General features: G+C 37.1%; 1 protein-coding gene across 1 annotated transcript; it reads right to left on the bottom strand.

Moving 5' to 3' along the window:
• Positions 1-3,119: 3,119 nt before the first annotated feature.
• Positions 3,120-15,591, bottom strand: LOC134501990 (complement factor I-like). The gene is made up of 13 exons (XM_063310057.1): positions 15,481-15,591; positions 15,057-15,312; positions 14,527-14,677; positions 13,201-13,370; positions 11,990-12,100; positions 11,093-11,203; positions 10,184-10,213; positions 8,655-8,690; positions 8,090-8,190; positions 7,133-7,239; positions 6,476-6,744; positions 4,229-4,330; positions 3,120-3,634 (listed from the first exon to the last, which is right to left on the bottom strand). The coding sequence occupies exons 1-13, from the start codon at positions 15,541-15,543 to the stop codon at positions 3,417-3,419; spliced, it is 1,725 nt and encodes a 574-aa protein (XP_063166127.1). The 5' UTR covers positions 15,544-15,591; the 3' UTR covers positions 3,120-3,416.
• Between the last annotated feature and the right edge of the window lie 2,312 nt (positions 15,592-17,903).

Genomic DNA, 17,903 nt, shown 5'->3' with positions numbered 1-17,903 from the left:
TTCAAAGCTTTCTAGTGTGATTATACTCAAAAGTAACTTGAAGACACACATTTAAAATTAGGAAGAACCCCAAACAGTTCGAAGGCTGCCTCCCCTCCCAGTTGATCCGTTGCGTGAAGACCCTGTCACCTATGAAAATTAGTGCATAAATTTCCTCCACTTGAGGGCAAAATATCACTCTGTAGCACCTTTTCCGACTAACAAATTGCATCAGATGCATCGATGAAAGTGAGGTGTAAGACACGAAAAGCTTAGTATGCCTTTTAATAAAATTTGTTAGTCGAAAAAGGTGCTGCAAACTCATTGTATTTTTTGCTACCATGGCCTAACGCTGCTCTCCTCCAATCCCCACTAGAGGGAGCGCGCTGGGCCAATCAAAATCAGTTTCGTAGCGTCCATGACTCTCCCCTTCCTTCCTGTTTTTTTTCGGCGGATAACCGAGGTACAATCAGTTGGGGCGTACTTTGGGAAGGGCTTTTTCGTAGATCCACTTTAAAAAGCCTCCTTCCTTTTTATTTGCACTTTCCTTAGCTTGCTAACTTTTAAAAGGGGATGCTTTTTCAGGAATGGCCCGTTAAAGTGACATCTCATGGGGTCGCCTGACTCACTGAGCCATAAACGATTCACGCGCGCTGAGATCACCGATCTTGCTTTAGGACAATGTGATTAGCATTGGGCATGTTGGTTGGGATTTCCGGGAGTTATAAGGTGTTGCTGTGAGGTGAAAGCTAGGAGATTGAGTTGTTAAACGAAGGCTTCCAGAGGTTCCAGCAAGCAAATATTTTTTCTTCTTTCTTCTTTCATCCCTTCCCATCATTGCATGCCTTATTACTATAGTCCAGATAACGGGGAAAGTGGTTAACCATGGTTTATTTTAAAAATACTGGAACTACACATCCTGGTTTAGCAAAGAATGGGCTAATCCAAAAGCATTTTATGGTATTACCTCTATTAGTCAACTAATAATACTTTGAATATCTTTTATTAGCCAACAAATACAACTGAAGTAAAATGTGCAAGTTTTCAGGATTTTTGGATTGCCACAGCTAGCACATATTTATATAATTGACATGATTAAGATACTGTTTTAAGATTGATTTGGATTTTTTTTATAAGCAATGTGGATTGCTGTATCTGCGTTAATCTAGATTCTTTTGTATTTGAAATTTTCTTCTAGGAAACACAAGAAATAAAAAAGGTTATAAAGCCATTTTAAAATAACATTGAAGTGGCTTGCCACATAGCTTCAGTTTAGAAATTAACTAAATCACATAGTGAAGAGATTATGATGCTGTAGGCCAGATTTTCTGGCAACCCCAAGACTTCATTTCCCTGTCAGCATGACCATTGCTGAAGATTCCAGAACCTGAAGTATCACAGCTGTGTAGAGGGTCTATGTTGGGAAAGGCTGCTATGGTCAATATTTTTAATCTGATAGGCAAATCTGGATCCATATTGTTGCATGCAAAATGCGGGCTTCTTGGTTCTTCGCCCGGCACAATTTAACAGCCAATTGATCACGCAGAGCGGGTGAATCAAGCAGCTATTTATTCAGGACGTCTAGAAGAAACAGGGTCTCCCCATTAAGAGGGAACAACCTTGAGCATATCACAATTTTATACAGTTTGACAGCAGTTATCAAAACAGTTCATCAGCAGATCAAAGCTTCTTATTGGTTAACTATTTCAGCACTTGCGCAGTTTCTTCACATACAACATACATTCCACATGGTATCCCATAATAGTTCTTAGCATGTTCCATGTTCTCCCCTAAATCCCCACCTTGGGGTGGAGATTTTGGAATGGTAATTAGCTAGAGGTCACTGCCCGGTAGGCAGCGGCATTTGGTTTGTCACGTACTATGAACCATCCCTGCCTTAAGCACTGGCAACACCCTCATCTGGGATCTGATAACAGACCCCTGCCATCCTCCCTCTTCCTGGCAACCACACTGATAATGCAGGCATCCTGAGTCCATTTTCAGTACTTTTCCATTCTTTCCAGTTTCACGCGTCTCAATATCCCATCACATTAAGACATATGTGTATTTACTCTTGGCTTAGTTGGTAAACCATTACTGGTAGTTGGTAGCCATTGTTTATAATCAATGTCTTAGCATAATATGTGAACTCAGCTACTGTGCCTCATTCAAAAAAGCATGATGAAAAAAACAGCTTATTACAGTATATGAAACTAGCCATTGTTTTCATGGCTGAAGAACCCATGCTGTATGAAAAGTACTTATAAGAAGGAACAGGTGTCAGTTGGTGGTGCAAAATGGAATATTAAAGGATGTCTCCCTTCCCTGTTTCTCCCCTTTTCTCCCCTAAAAAGCATAGATGTGAGCATGTGCAAAGGTGTTTCATACCTCTGCAGATATAATCCTTCCATTTTTAAAAAATCAGAATCCTGGAATTTAAAAATTCTGCCATTTTACTTTTTTGAAATTAGCAGTGCCTTTGGTATATTTGTTCATGTTTTACATTCAGAGTAGAAGGTGTATTAATCCATAGGATGTCTATATCTGAAAACACACATATTTTATTTGTATAATATTTGTATAAAAATTATGCGGTCTGTTCTAAAGATGTGACTATGTTATCCTGCCATGACAATGAGCACTTTCAAACTCAAACATGGGCACACACATTTGCTTCCAGTGCCGTGGTTGTTTAACTCCATGAAATACTTGATACCATGTTTTGATTTAAGCAAGCATATATGTATTCTTCGATATACTTAGAGATCCTTTGTATTAGAGTTTAGAGCTCTGCTTCCCAAACCTGGGTAAATTACCCAAAATTGGGTAAAAGTGGTTTTTCTTTGGGTAACAACACACAAACCCATTACCCAATCACAACAGGGACATTTAAATTGACTTAAAGTGTTTTACCTACATTGGGTAAAAAGGACTTTTTGATAAGCAGTTTTGGCTGATGAAGGAAAAAGTTTGGGAAGTACTGGTTTAGAGGGTTTGAAATGATTTGAAATGTAGCAGATGGATAATCCTAGTTCTGCATGCTAAAATGCTTGGCAACCTTTATTTCTGATTTTGTCATCCTTATAATAGTGTGGTCACTTAGTGAATCTAATACAAAACCTACTTGACAAAACATACTATCTGCTGAATGCACCATTTTTATTAGAATGTACATTATATACCAAAAGCAAAGAGTTGCAGAGTGTCACGAATTAAGAGCTGATCTTCTGAGGAATAATCCAGACTGAAGTAAAATCACTAAATCACTGAATTTACTGCAGTTTAATTCTGAGAAGGCATTTTTAGGTTTACCCATATCTCTTTCCTGTTGATATAAGTTGGTCATAATATGCATAACTTTTGTCATATTAGGCAACTAGTATTCTAACCAATCTATATGCTTCTTTAAAACAAGGAGAAAAAATGTATTGCAAAAATCATATGTTATATTGGGAAATGATAGATGATCCAATGTGAAGGGCAATCCATTCAAAATAATGTGCCACTTCTGTATAAACCCCAGGATGCCCCTTTCTATCACAGTTTTCACCCCAACTCGCAATACCCCAAACATATCCCACATTATTAGAGTCATAACAAACCAAAGGTCCTCCTAGAACATCTGCACAGGCATCGACAGAGCCATCAGGGATACCTGAAATAAAACAAAAGCTAGTTGCCTGTGTTTCAAACCCTATAAATATAAATGTAACCATTTTGAATATTTAGTGAATGTTCTGCCATGGATTTAGAAATGCATTTCCCTGCAAACCTTCCCCATAATACATTATCCTCCACCTGACTTGTGTTGTCTGATTTATAAAGTGCAGTGGTGCTTTCAGCCCTGCCAGGTGAACCCAACAGAGTGGAGACAATGGCACTACCTGTGTAGACCTTGTGTATTGTTTGTTGTGTATTAATATTTGATTCCTTTCTTATATATAGGGAGATGGCAAGCATCATAGCTGTTACAATCACATTTTTGTTTCTAATTATTTCTTCATGCAGTCACATTAGATTTAAGTAATGTCTGGTACATTTAGAAATACGTTTATGAAATTATCCTGCAAATATTTTGAGAGGTCATGTCACTTAATTAGTGATTATACTATGCTTTGTTAGAAAGATAGCGTTACCTTCATAGGTAGTGCCACTTGGATTTTTGTGACACCACTTTGCTGGCCCATCTGTATTATGGCTCATTAATTTTTGTTAGGTTATGTGACAGAGCGATACCATCCATGCTCACCTGCACATTCCATTCCTGTTAAATACCGCTCCTTGTAGATCTCAGAACAATTTCTCATTAAATCAGCATAGACCCACTGAAGGACAAATACATTTTGAAATCCTAAAGAAAAGATAAATGGCAAGAGAGATGACTAATTTGGGAGGGGGAATAAGAAGTCATGTAAAACCCCATACATGGGGGCATGACATAATGTAACAGTTGTACCTCTCAGCTCCATTTTCATAGTCTCTGTATATCCCTTCCTGCAAACTGCTAAATGCAAGGACCTAGATGGCTTCTAATGCACTGTATATAGTCATGTACTGTAAGTGTAAAGGTTTGTGAATTCAATTCCTGGCTGAGCGTTTGAACTGCATAGAATAGCACCTGACTACCCATGTCTGATGATTCCCAATAAGGATGAGACTGGTAATGTGGTGCCTCCTGGGGGTCAGTGTAACTAATTCAGCACCAAATATTGTAGCCTGCAAAAATGTAGGCTATATATTAGGATCCCCATAAGCTGTTGTGTTTCATCATTGCATTATAGTTATATTTTAAAATCCTAACTGTCATTAGTTGACTAGAAAGTCAACTAAAATCATTAGTTTACTTTCTAGTTATCCAGTAAATAGGTTTATCCTCTTCCCTCCTGTTTGGTAAGACCCTGTTCCATTTCATGCCAAGGCAAAACTTGCTTGTATTGCATTTATTTGTGCATTATGGCAAATAGTCTGTAGGAGGCAGCTTAGCATATAATTTCAGCAGTTAATACCACTCAGCAGCAAAATGCTGAATAATCAAGCTAATGACTGCAGGATCAGTCAGGACTGCAAGGTGTGGTGACAACAACTTCATGGGTGTCTTTAAATCTGAACTTCCATCCGAGATTAAGACTTCCAAACTAAGAGCTGTGTGAAGTGACAAAAATAGCAGTTCTCGGGTATTTTTTTTTTCTACACACAAGTACATTTACAACGCTGCCTACTTTCTCTTCCACTCTTTCAAAGGCTTTGCCTGTTTCTGAAAAATGAGAAAAAAATGAATTGTTATCCCCAAACATGCTCTGCTCCTTTTGTTTTAGAGTTCTTGCTGTCTAGGCATGGTGCATGTTTCTATCTAGGTATGGTATATATTGATTGTTAGTTATACAACATTTGCCATTTCTGGCTATCTCTGGTAACAAGTACCAGCTTTCCATATATGTTAAGAATTAGAGGCTATTTCAATTTCAAAAGTTTGACCCATGGCCTGCAAAACTTGTCCATAGTAAAGATACTGTAGGTCTCACTGTTCCTGATGTTCACAGTGCTATTGCCAAACATCAGTGGCATGTCCCTAGATCAGAATGCAACCCTAAAGCACAGTGGGATTATTGCTTTTGGAATTAACATCCTATTTATGATACCACTTTACCTTCTCTCTTCACTTACCAAAAGTCTCTGTTGGGAAATACAGTTTATTTCTTCTAATGACCTCTAGCAAATCTTACAAGGTCATGATACTCCATACAGATCCAAGTTTGCATAAGCATCCTTAATTCCCATTTCCCCCCCTCAAAGTCATGACTGTACAATCGAGTCTATTCCTCTTGGGATCTTTACACTTTGAATAAAGTGGCTACCATTCTGTTCCTGAATAAGAATGTGAAGATGACATACTAAAGAAAGATTGCTTAAGGAGCACTTCTACAAGCAATACCACTGAACCTTATGTGGTGGGTTATAAAATTACATGATGCGTAAGATCATGCAAGAGCCTCTCCCAACATGTAACCCCCATAATGTGTTGATCACATATCCCATCATCCACTCCCACCAGAGCTTCTGCTGCCTTGGTGTGATAGGAGCCAGCCCATCATATGTGGAGGGAAGGCTGCTAATGTTCATAATGTTCTCTCTGACTAGGTATCTTGTGATGGGCAGAAGGTGTTACTCAAACTGCAAAGCGCTAGAAAAACAAGGCTGGGTCTGCCAAAAGGCCTGTCTCTTCCCCTGCCTAACACAAAGATTGGAGAACTATATTTTATGCAAAGAGAACGGCCCTCTTGCCTCATCTATTTGGACTATTTGTGAGCCACAGAAGAGACAACGGGGGAACAGAAGCAGTGCCACTTCTATTGAGCAAGATAGTACAGAAATTGTCATGGAGGAGTATGAGAAGGAAATCCATGGGAAGGTTGGAAACTACCATGCCAGGAGGATGAGAGACAAGGCTTTAGAGAATATATAGCTATAATCAAAATAAATAGAAAGTTTTAATTACCACTATAACTGGTGACTTTGCACTGTTGACCGCTTCTGAACATATACTGTGACCAAGGGATGCATACTGGCACAAGGTTGAATACAGAACATGAAGATCCTCTGCTCTTAGATTTCATCTCCACCAAAGCAATATCATTTTCATAGGTTTGGGAATTGTAATTCTCATGGATTATCACTCTATTACATCTAAATGTTTCTGTATCATAACTCGGCTTTAATGAATTAATCATCCCAGTCCATATTTGATAATTCTGTATATTGTGCGGACTGCAGTGAGAGAGAGAGAGGAAAAGGGTAAGTGTACTTAAAGGTATAACTTGGCTGAAATGCAAACTTCAGCTCATGATACATTTGCAGTTGGTTAGTTAAATTGTTCACATAAATTCTCATGTAGCAAAAGGCATCACATACATCCTGAGGTCATTGCACAAATTATGCAAATGACATAATGTCCTGGTAGTCTCCCTCTAGGTATTAACCAGACCTAAACCAGTTTAGCTTTTCTATGATCAATTAAGTTTGATGCAAAAATATCACAGAGTAAAGTGTTTAAGAACACTTAATAACAGTGTCTGTATAATAAGGCAATAGCAGCAAATTAGAAAGAGGTATTATAAAGCATCCAAACCATTATACTCCTTCCAAAATTACTTACTCAACACATTGTGCAGCAGTCAAAACCCAGCAGCCTCCAATGTAAACTCCACTACAAACCAAACGTCTATGTTCATTGAAAATTGCCACATGCCAAGGATACTCATCCTGCAAAAGTGACACAAGACATTCCATATCTCTTGTTATGGATAGATATTACACTTTTTTAGATCAAAGCTGTCTTGTTTTTAATATTATTTCCTTAGGCGTATGGTTCACTGTTACTGATTCACTTGATGATAATCTATTGCAGTGTTTCTCAACCTTGGCAACTTCAAGACGTGTGGACTTCAACTCCCAGAAACACTGATCTACTGAATATTACCATATAGATGGTTAGCTGTTGTTTTAACTGGTGCTCATCTACTTTGCTGTTCAGCAACAAAGAATCCTGTATAAAACAGGTTACTGTGGTACATTCGTTTTATGTGCTTATCCCAGTGGAAAAGGATGAAGACAGGGACATCTGCATGGAAGGGGGAGGTTCAACAGCATCAAAATTATGGGTGTGACTGAGCAATGGAAGCCCCACCCCTTTTTACAAGTGTGCAGTGCATGTGATGCACATTAAAAAGGGGAGGGGGTTTGATTCCTGGTACTTCTTATCCATCTAGGGGCATGGGTCATAGCTGCCATTTTGGATGGATGGTTAACCCGGGATGGTTAAGAAGCAAAGAGAAACAACATTAAAATAATAATTTTAAAATTAGCTTATTTTTTCCCTTTTATTATTGTTATATTGAAAAGTTACTACTTCAGCATAGCTTACTTAGTAATGTATTCACTATCATAACTCTTAAACCATTGTAATTGGTTAACAATTGTGAACCGCCCAGAGTCCCCCTTTGGAGGGAGATGGGCAGTGGCAAAATTTGACAAACAAACAAACAAATAAATGACAACCATATGTATTAAAATGCATAACTGATTCATTGTTTAGGTGGTTGCCAGCTTTTACCTTTGCTGCAGCATATCCTTCTAGCCTCCTCTTTTTACGAGTTACCATGGGGATTACGCCACACTGCAACGGACGTAAAAGGGTCTTCATCTTTTTTCTTTCTTTAATAAATCAGAGAAACAATGTTATACCTTTGAAATACAATTCAAAAAAGAAATTGTTCACTACTTTAAATTCCATAGTTTTTAATTATTACAGTAATTACTACAAATATAAATAATTTTTTATAGTCTCTGTTCTGCATGGCAAACTGTTCATTCCAATATGGATGGATGTGGGGCATGATTAATGATCCAAAGTGTGAAATAAGCCATAGGTTGTACACTTGTGCCTGTTTGTGAGTCTTACTGAGCAGGAGCATCCTGTCAGGGGAGGGGATGTCAAAGAAGTCAAGATGGTGGTGATGACCGTGCAATCAAAGCCCGGCTTCTTTTTTGCACGTGTCTGCCACTGAGCAAAGCAGCATTTAATTCAGAACAAGCAAATACAATTATGCTGAGTTTTGTCAAAAGTAGTCTGAACAGGTGGCAACTCATCTCTTCATGCCATGTTATTGCACATTTACCTTTGTCCATAGATTCTTCAGCATGTCCTGTTACTTCTGCAGATAAATATAGATGTAGACTTATTTTAACATTATTGTAACAGAAGTTGAAGGGTAGGGAAATGTGTTTCAAATCCCTTAATTGCTAGGTTTCCAACTTTCACACTGGCCTTTTGTAGCTCTTTTATAATATTAGCAGGACATACTATTTATCATCATATCTATCTAGCAATAGAAGTCTGAAGTGTACCAGCTGCTGCAAATGTTCCAGTCCTAGTTGGTAATTTTTATCCATGGAGCTCCTTCATTCAAATTATTGCCCAACTGTTATTTTTGATATGCAGAAAATTATGAAAAGTATTATAAATATGACTAAGAATATTAACTGAATTTAAATTGTGCAATATTAATTAGTCTTAAATTTATATTACATCAAATGTCTTAAAGTTATATTACATTAAATGTGATGGTTGGCAAACTCTACCTACTTTCAGTCTTCTGTTCAAATAAAATTGTGCAGGAGAAAATGAAGGTAAATGTGGAATGAAAGGTAATCCTTTCTTAGTTCAGTTATGAGCTATATAGTACAGGCTGTGGGGTATGATGCCCACCTGTATATGAAAACTGCTGTGAAAATAAGACATGACCCAAAATGTGTATCCGGAAATCACATCTGTGTCCCAGTAAGAAAGAAATAGCAGGCATACCATCCTGCCAAGTGTGCCAGGACAACAAGATGAACAGAGAAATATGGTATATAGGACTCCTGCAGAGTGTTAAATAAGTCATCAGAACAGTGGATAAGGCAATGGGTTACTTAAAAATCAAAATAATAAAATGTCCAAACTCTGCTATTAGTAAGGAAGGATTACCTTTCATTTGACCCTTACATGGGCACATTTACTTTCATTGTCTCCTGTTCCTCCACCTTCTTCTCTTCCTCCTCTGATCTTCCACAGTAAAATAATAATTTCCATTTTTTGTGAGTTATCAGTACTCAAAATACCAGTTCAGATGAAAGTCTTGGGTGACCATGTGGCCAGCTTTTGAACTGGTCCCCATAGTTGGGCTTGTAATGGCTCTTTGAAGTGCAGCAACGTAGGAAGTAAACATGCTTGCCCTTATTTTCTAATTCCTGCATAGGGAAACTGTTAATGGCACAAGAGCAAAGTCAGCCAATTTTATTTTCTGACTAGCTGGTGATGCAGTTCTAAATACCAACAGAAATTGTTTTTCACAGTGCTGTAATGGCTATAACTGTCCACATTTTTCATCCTGGGCCAAGTGGCTCAGATTTTGTTTGGTGCAGATGATGATTTGCAGTTTCTTAAAAGGTTTCAGCTAACAGAAGGAAGACTTCACTCATATCGCTAGCGTGGGAAAGAAACAACATAAAACTGGACACTGTCTAAATGTAGAACATACAGTAGTTCCTGGATTCTAAGTGTAGGGTTTTCCTTTAAAGAACCGGGCATTATTAAGAAAGAATTATAAAAATACTATTGTATTTAGAAACTGAACAATAAACAATATCAAAACAAAAATATTACCTGTTATAGGTTCTTTTGCTGTTTTATTACCTATTTGAACATTTATATAGAAATAAAAGATACAAAATTAAGTTCAGTGTACACTATTAACATGTGCTCAGGTGTCAGTTTGACTAGCTTGCATTATATATGGATCTACATTTCAGAAGCTTTCAGATTATTTTCTTACTAAGTTAGCAAAAACAGTCCAGAAACATAAATTACAGCAACTGTACAAAAGAGTACTGTATAGCCTTCATTGGGAAACTTTCTAGGTAAGTTTGCAAAGTTAATTTTCATTATAAAAATTAAGGATTTATTTTATTTTAAATGCCAATGACACAATCCTCATGTATGAGTCATATTGAACTTAATGCTATATGGCTTTTTTGATGCTGTCACAGTTGTTTAGAAGACTGCAAGTAACTTGAAGAACAAAAATGCAATTGCAAAATTGTGTGTACATATGTATAAGTATGTGGGTGTATTAGGGTTGTGCATGTTTTTAAAATATTTTAGAAGAGGTGAATAAGAGCATGAGCACAGCACCCCTTTAAAGCAGTCACATAAAGAAATAGCTGCCTCAATGAGTCAATTCATTAGAGCAGCTATATCTTCATTCTGGCTCATACAGAAGTTTGAAAAGTGGAATAGATGCTTTAAAGATATGCTGTGTGTGTTATCTCACTTCCAAATTATTGATGAGGAAAGTATGGAGAATGAATGGGTAACCATTGAAGCAAGACACTCTTAGTGCCAAAATCTCACTTATAGTCACCTAGTGATAGGACTTCAAATAGATTATGTGAAAGTTCCAGTGTGATGGATTCAGCTCTCTCTATTTACAATTGCTAGAGTGTTCCATCCAGATAGAATCCGTTCATACAATCCCTGAACTTAATCAAAAATAATTACAAAGTTTATTCTTACATAATCGGTGATGTTCATCTTCTCCTGTTAGGCAATCCATTTCATTGTTACACAGGTACTTGTTTGGAATACAAACATCTGAGTTACAGTGGAAGCTTTTTTCTTTGCATGCTGTTAGAAAGAGATCATCCAGTATGTAAGTGGCAAGAGATACTAGATCAGATTTTCCTCTATTCTTACGCGGAATACAAATGTATACATGAAGGATATATAGGCAAACGTACTGAAAAAAGGACAAAGTAAAGTAAAGGAGAAGTAAAGTAAAGGTATCAAATCCTACCACAATCAAATCTCAGCCTGTTTAAGGAGATGCTTACTGTAACAGTACAAAGGTAGGCAAATAGAAGGTAGTCCTAGGTCATATTCTACACCAGTGTTTCTCAATCTTGGCAACTTTTAAGATGGGTGGGCTGCAACTCCCAGCATTCCCCAGCCAGCAGGCTAGCTGGGGAATACTTGGAGTTGAAGTCCACCCACCTTAAAGTTGCCAAGGTTGAGAAACACTGTTCTACACACTGAATCCAGTGTATTTCCTAGAAACATCCAACTCCTATTTGGAGTTGAATTCAGTACAGATTAAAATAAGCCTAAAATCAACTCCGTGGACCTTATACAGTTCTGGAGTGGCCAAACATATTTCCCCAAATTATTTAATAAGCTGCCTTGAAAATTTGGCAGCAGGCACAGAATTCCAAGAAAAAGATGCAGCTGCTTTAAAAGTTGTAGGTGGTCTGTACTCTCATGTACTCCAGAGCATCTTTTTAGAATTAAATTTGAAGAGTGGCAAAACCTAAACATTTATGCATTTATTTGAAAAGCAGCTATGGTAGCTTTGAAGCACACACATAGACATACACTGATTAGACGCACAAAGAAGAATGATTGCTAATAGCCTACCTTTACAACAAAGTTCATCACTTAAGTCTCCACAGTCATTGATTCCATTGCATGTTTTATCTGAATTAATACATTTTTCATTGACACAGCGGAATTCCCCAGAGGAGCATTCTGTCCAATCAAGTTAGAAAGAATATTTTGTTAAAGTATTTTGCAAAATGAAAAATGACTAAATCAGAATTCTCACATCTGGTGCTCTTCAGAGGAGTTAGACTACAGCTTTTTTCACCTCCATAGTCCTGAGGGGTTGTAGTGTAGTCTGTTTGGAGGGTATCAGGTTAAAAAGAATTATTTCTAAACAGAGGTATATTTTGGAAATGAGTCCAGTATAGTAATAACGATCCAAAGAAATAGGGATTTATCTCATTACTGCGGGTGAAAGCTAATCTGTGCTTCCTTTGCACCTTTCTTTAACTGCCTAAGGTGCAGTTCTTTAACTAATACATAAATTATAAAATTAGCATTAATTATAAAATTATAACAAGCATTAATGGTCAAGGATAAAAGGCATAAGGTTTCCCTTGACATTAAGTCCAGTTGTGTCCGACTCTAGGGGGCGGTGCTCATCTCCGTTTCAAAGCCGAAGAGCCGGCGTTTGTCTGTAGACACTTCCGCCAGCATGACTAAATGGAATTGTAATGGTTGCCTATTCTATAACACTATCAGACTCATGAGCAGGAATTCAAAGATACCTGATTTATTAAAGAATAATATGCAGGATCATAGAGAAAGCTGAGAATGATAAAAGCGCGCCAAATGCAAATTAAAAACCCTCAGTGAATGCTGTTACCTGCCTGCCGAAGCGGTACCTATTAATCTACTCACATTTGCATGTTTTCGAACTGCTAGGTTGGCAGGAGCTGGGACTAGCAATGGGAGCTCACCCCGTCACGCGGATTCGAACTGCCGACCTTCCAATTGGCAAGCTCAGCAGCTCAGTGGTTTAACCCGCAGCGCCACCGCATTTAATTATAACAAGCATTAATGGTCAAGGATAAAAGGCATAGAAACAGTAAAGTATGTGAAACAGAAAAATATAAATACTGATATCTACCTATCATCTCCATCTCCATCTCCATCTCTCTCTCTCTCTCTCATCTACCACTGTTAACTATAGTAAGCAATCGGCCATATCTCTGTTCTACCCCTAACACAACTACTAACACAGATATACAGAGAAAGAAGTTTTCTCATTAAGCGTGTTTACCAACCTCTGTGGTTCCCGTGGCACATCAGCTTAGCCAGTTTCCCACCTATCTGATTCAATCTGGTTAAAGTACATTCGGCTAGACTTGTCTCTGTCCCTCTGCAAGTTGCTTTAAGGCATTCTGGTGAATGAGAAACACCATCTGGTTCAATAGATTCTTTACCATCAGCTCCTCTGTGTAATACAACCCAAACAAGCACACATTACTCAGTGTTCTAAAGACTGGATGTATTATTGATGTATGTCTTTAACTTCTCCATCTATAAATATTTCCTGATCACTGTCAGTAATTACTGTTCTCAGAAAATGATAAGCTGTTTGGATATTAGCTGTGCAGGGGCTCTGGACATGGGCAGGCTATGAATATATATATATATAAATGTGAGCTTGTACTGTTAATGTGTAAACTTCCTTTGCATGGGTTGTGTTCCTACAACATTGAATCTGGATTTTGGGGGGGAAATTCTGGGGTTTGCATAATACATTGAATTATGAACTTAACCCAATGGACTGTTTTCATGTAATATGCTTTGTTGCAAACAACTCCAAGTCATTTTTTGCAAGCCACAATGATATTTAATTAGTAGCAATAGCACTGAAAAGCAAGAAAGAAATAGAAGTTTAGCTGTACAACTCTGTGCAGAATTCTTTTTGAGATAATTTCTTATGTACTGATGATATCTATTATATGTGCATAAGCAGTGAATCACAGGTTCACTTTTCTAGCAGTATGAACAATGAGTATGGTCAACCCAGTTGTGTTGAGGAATTAATAAATACAGATTTTTAATTTACAGAAATAGATTGCTATAGGGTTTAATGATTCTAAGGGACCTCAATCACAGTCTCAACTTTTTTCTACATCATTTGCTGTAGAAATGGGCAATGTTGCAGAAAAAATATAGATGGTCTTAGTGGAATTTCAGTGTAGAAATATAGTATATGGTTGTTGGAATTCCAGTGTCTTTCCTAAGAAATATCCTACAAGTTATTCACGATTTCCTCAAGGATACCATACATATGTCAACAGTTTTGTCATCTCTGAAAACTATTTTGCACTGAAATCAAGGTTAACTGATCAACATTTGCAAGTAACACTGAAGTTGGCTTAGGATATAAAACACAATACTGCTCTTTCAGCTAGTAAAGGATTATGTTTTAACAGTATACTGTGATACCCTTAATTTTCTTTGTTTTTTTACTCACTAGAGGCTTGTATAGGTATATGAAAAGGTTTCAGTGTTGATGTTAATCTAATAAAAATGAATAAATCCTGTAAACTGCGCAAATCAACATTAAAAGCTTCTGTATTCTACTCCCCATAACTTACTGTGGGAAACCCAGATGTCTGCAAGCTACGTTGGCTTCATTCATACTCAGACCATTACCACATACAAATATCTTCTCCAAGTTGTTCAATTCCACTTGAAGAATTCCCTCAGTTGTTGTAGTTCTAGGGTCCAGGCTAATGGCAAAGTTGCCTAAAAGAGATGATAAAGGCTGCTAATGTATACACTGGAATGACTTTGATGGAACTAAAGGAAGCTGTAAGAGATAGAAAGGCATGGAGAACATTGATCCACAAAGTGACCGAGAGTTGGACATGACTGAACGGAGAGACACACAATGTAGATGTGAATGCAAATGTGATATCCTCTACATTACAGTTCTGCTCTATCCCAGTTATTTAGGAAGAAGTAACCATACATGGGTAAAATACATGGTACAGGTACATCAGCTTTGGTCCCAAATATAACAATCATTCCATCTCATAATAAAACTCATCCTCAACAATTTATCTTTCTAAGTACCTAAAACTTGCTAACTGAGAAGCAAAAAGAGACATAAACACTGTCTTACCTTGTGGGTTGCAATTTCCTCTGCTCATAAATGTAGCAGATTTATGTAGGCATTCATAGCTCTTTAGTTGACAGTAATTTTGAAAAGTTCTTTTGTTAGTAGAACAAACTGAAATGCCATTTCTTGGGCATTGATAAGGTATCTTACAGAGACAGGATCCATCTATACACTTCTGCCAAGGCTGGCAAAACACTTTGTCACAAGAATTTTCGGTATAGTTATTATGTAAACATTCTTCAACCAGGTATGTCTCTTGCTGGAAAAAGGAATGTGTTAAGAAACATAAAGCACAAAATTGGCACTATTGTTATGTATGGTTTTACCATAATAAATACATTGTAACTGTTATACAAAGACTTAAATATATTACAAATAAATTAAGGTTCTCTCTTAAATCAGTTTTTTCTATAAAGGAAAACATTACCTTCTGTCCCCAAATTGAAAAGGAAAGGCATAAATTAAGTAAGAGAAATAATAATGGTTTCATGGTAAGAGTATTTCTCTGTGTACGATTTTAGATTTGCTTTCCTGAGAATTTTCGTTGCATTTTTGCCCAACTGGGTTAACATTTACATGTTTAATTTTTAACCACTTGTAAATATTTGAGAGTGTATTTGGAAAACAAGCCCAAAAATTGTCTCACAGAATGATGGCTTTACTGTAGATTTTTGGGAGAGAATCAGCGAGGGAGGAAGGGCACAGCCATCTAGCCAGATCAGCCACATCAACCCTGGCAATCAATGGAGTCACAGTCAGATCGCTCTCCCCTCCCAATATTTCCCTCCTGCAGGCCACTACTGTAGAGCCTATTAAAAACTTTAAGGACATTCACATAAGCTAGGGTTCAGCAACATCTTTTTTTTTTTTTAATGATCAGATTGCAAAACGTTGTAGGATTTTCATTATTTCATTTAAAATCTTCTGAGCTTTTGGATAAGAGTGCAGAAATCTTACAAGAATTTGATAAAGAATGCCAATTATTCATGTTGGCCATTTAGTTTTCTTTTTTTGTTTTTAAATGTTGAGATTCATACAATGGATGATCTGTTCAGAAGACTTCCTTTTCCTAAACTTTGCTGAGGATTCAGTTTTCTCATGATTAATTTTTAACCATTAGTAAATAATTAAAAGGATGATTGAAATCAAGGTTTGGACTTTAATGTTAATTTATGGTTTTAAAGTCTTTGTGACGATCTAAGCAGAATTTCTTTCTTATAAATAATAATGAAGGTAAACCAGTAAAATCTGAAAAAAACCCAGTGCAAATAGTTCTCTCAACGTTTTCACATTAGAAGATATAGTTGATCTTTACAGATGCTTCTTTGCAGCAATACAACAAAATAAATAAATAATGAACTAATGTTAGCTCGTTAAAGCAATGGTGTTCCCTGTAGTAACATATGGCTGCGAGAGCTGGACCATAAGGAAGGCTGAGTGAAGGAAGATCGATGCTTTTGAACTGTGGTGTTGGAGGAAAATTCTGAGAGTGCCTTGGACTGCAAGAAGATCCAACCAGTCCATCCTCCAGGAAATCAAGCCAGACTGCTCACTTGAGGGAATGATATTAAAGGCAAAACTGAAATACTTTGGCCACATAATGAGAAGACAGGACACCCTGGAGAAGATGTCCTTCTCATTATGGAGAGTGGAAGGCAAAAGGAAGAGGGGCCGACCAAGGGCAAGGTGGATGGATGATATTCTAGAGGTGACGGACTCGTCCCTGGGGGAGCTGGGGGTGTTGACGACCGACAGGAAGCTCTGGCGTGGGCTGGTCCATGAAGTCACGAAGAGTCGGAAGTGACTAAACGAATAAACAACAACAACAATGTTAGCTCATTTAACTAAATGGTAAGGTTGAGAATTCATGATTGTGTTTGGCTAGAGATTTTAAAAAGGTATTGTGAGTTTAACTATGGGAGTATTAATTTCCAGGAAGAAAATACACAATAATAGTATGCAACATATGTTAATTAACAAATAAAGATTCTTTAACCATAAAATGAGTATAGTTATGCTTCCCTACGATGCATTTTTAATTGAAATAACGTGAAAAAGGTTATGCAAAAATCTTATTTTTGTATTATTCCCCTTTGGCTATTCAGATGAAAGTAGAAAGATGTACCTTCTTACTACAGGATTAGCCACTGATCCTCCTACAACTATATAGGAAGACATTCCTGAAGGAAACCCAAAGAAGCTAGGAAGCAATTTAAGTGTGATCAACAGCAAGGACCAAAGAGTTGGAAAGGATAAGATAGGGTCAATACTAATTGAAAATGAATATATGCTGAAATGTAAGGCATGCAAGAAGGATGGTGGTGGGGCTTTGCCAATCATCTAATCAACCAAACTATAATTCAGCCATCTAATAAAACAAATTATAATTCAGTACTAACAGAGTTGGTGAAGTAACCATTGTATTACATTGCATGTTTTCACAGCTGATGTTTCTGTGTCTTCAAAGGCCTAGCAGAGAGTATCCTATATCACTTATTAGAAACTGACTTTGTTCAACAGCAATGATAATAATAATAATACAGAAATAGAAATGACACTTCAGTGTTACGGATAAGATTTTTCTTTTTTGGTTGGAGATTCATATATATGGAGATCAACAGATATTCATAATCAATAAATGCTAAGCGTTAGGAGCGTTAATGAAAGTGTTTGAACAGGAATTTATTTTGTGATTATTGCTAGTGCAAGATATTAAATGCTAAATGCTAGCTACTAGTTTGAGATTACAGGACCTTAAAAAGAATGGTGACTATTATCCTATTTCTCACTGCACTTACAATAGTATTCTTTGAATTCACTAACTGTATTATTGTTGTTATTATAACAGCA

Source organism: Candoia aspera, chromosome 8 (assembly GCF_035149785.1).
Source record: "Candoia aspera isolate rCanAsp1 chromosome 8, rCanAsp1.hap2, whole genome shotgun sequence".
Taxonomy (NCBI): Eukaryota; Metazoa; Chordata; class Lepidosauria; order Squamata; family Boidae; genus Candoia; species Candoia aspera.
Note: the sequence above shows the minus strand (reverse complement) of the source record. Positions and strands in the feature narration are given on the sequence as shown.

Bases quoted from the DNA above. Each gene is read 5' to 3' on its own strand.
- LOC134501990 (XM_063310057.1), bottom strand. From the start codon at position 15,543: ATGAAACCATTATTATTTCTCTTACTTAATTTATGCCTTTCCTTTTCA. The intron at 13,371-14,526 runs GTAAGTTATGGG...TGTATTACACAG, and splicing joins AGACATCTGGGTTTCCCACA to AGGAGCTGATGGTAAAGAAT. The intron at 12,101-13,200 runs GTTGGTAAACAC...TTGATTGGACAG, and splicing joins GTGCCACGGGAACCACAGAG to AATGCTCCTCTGGGGAATTC.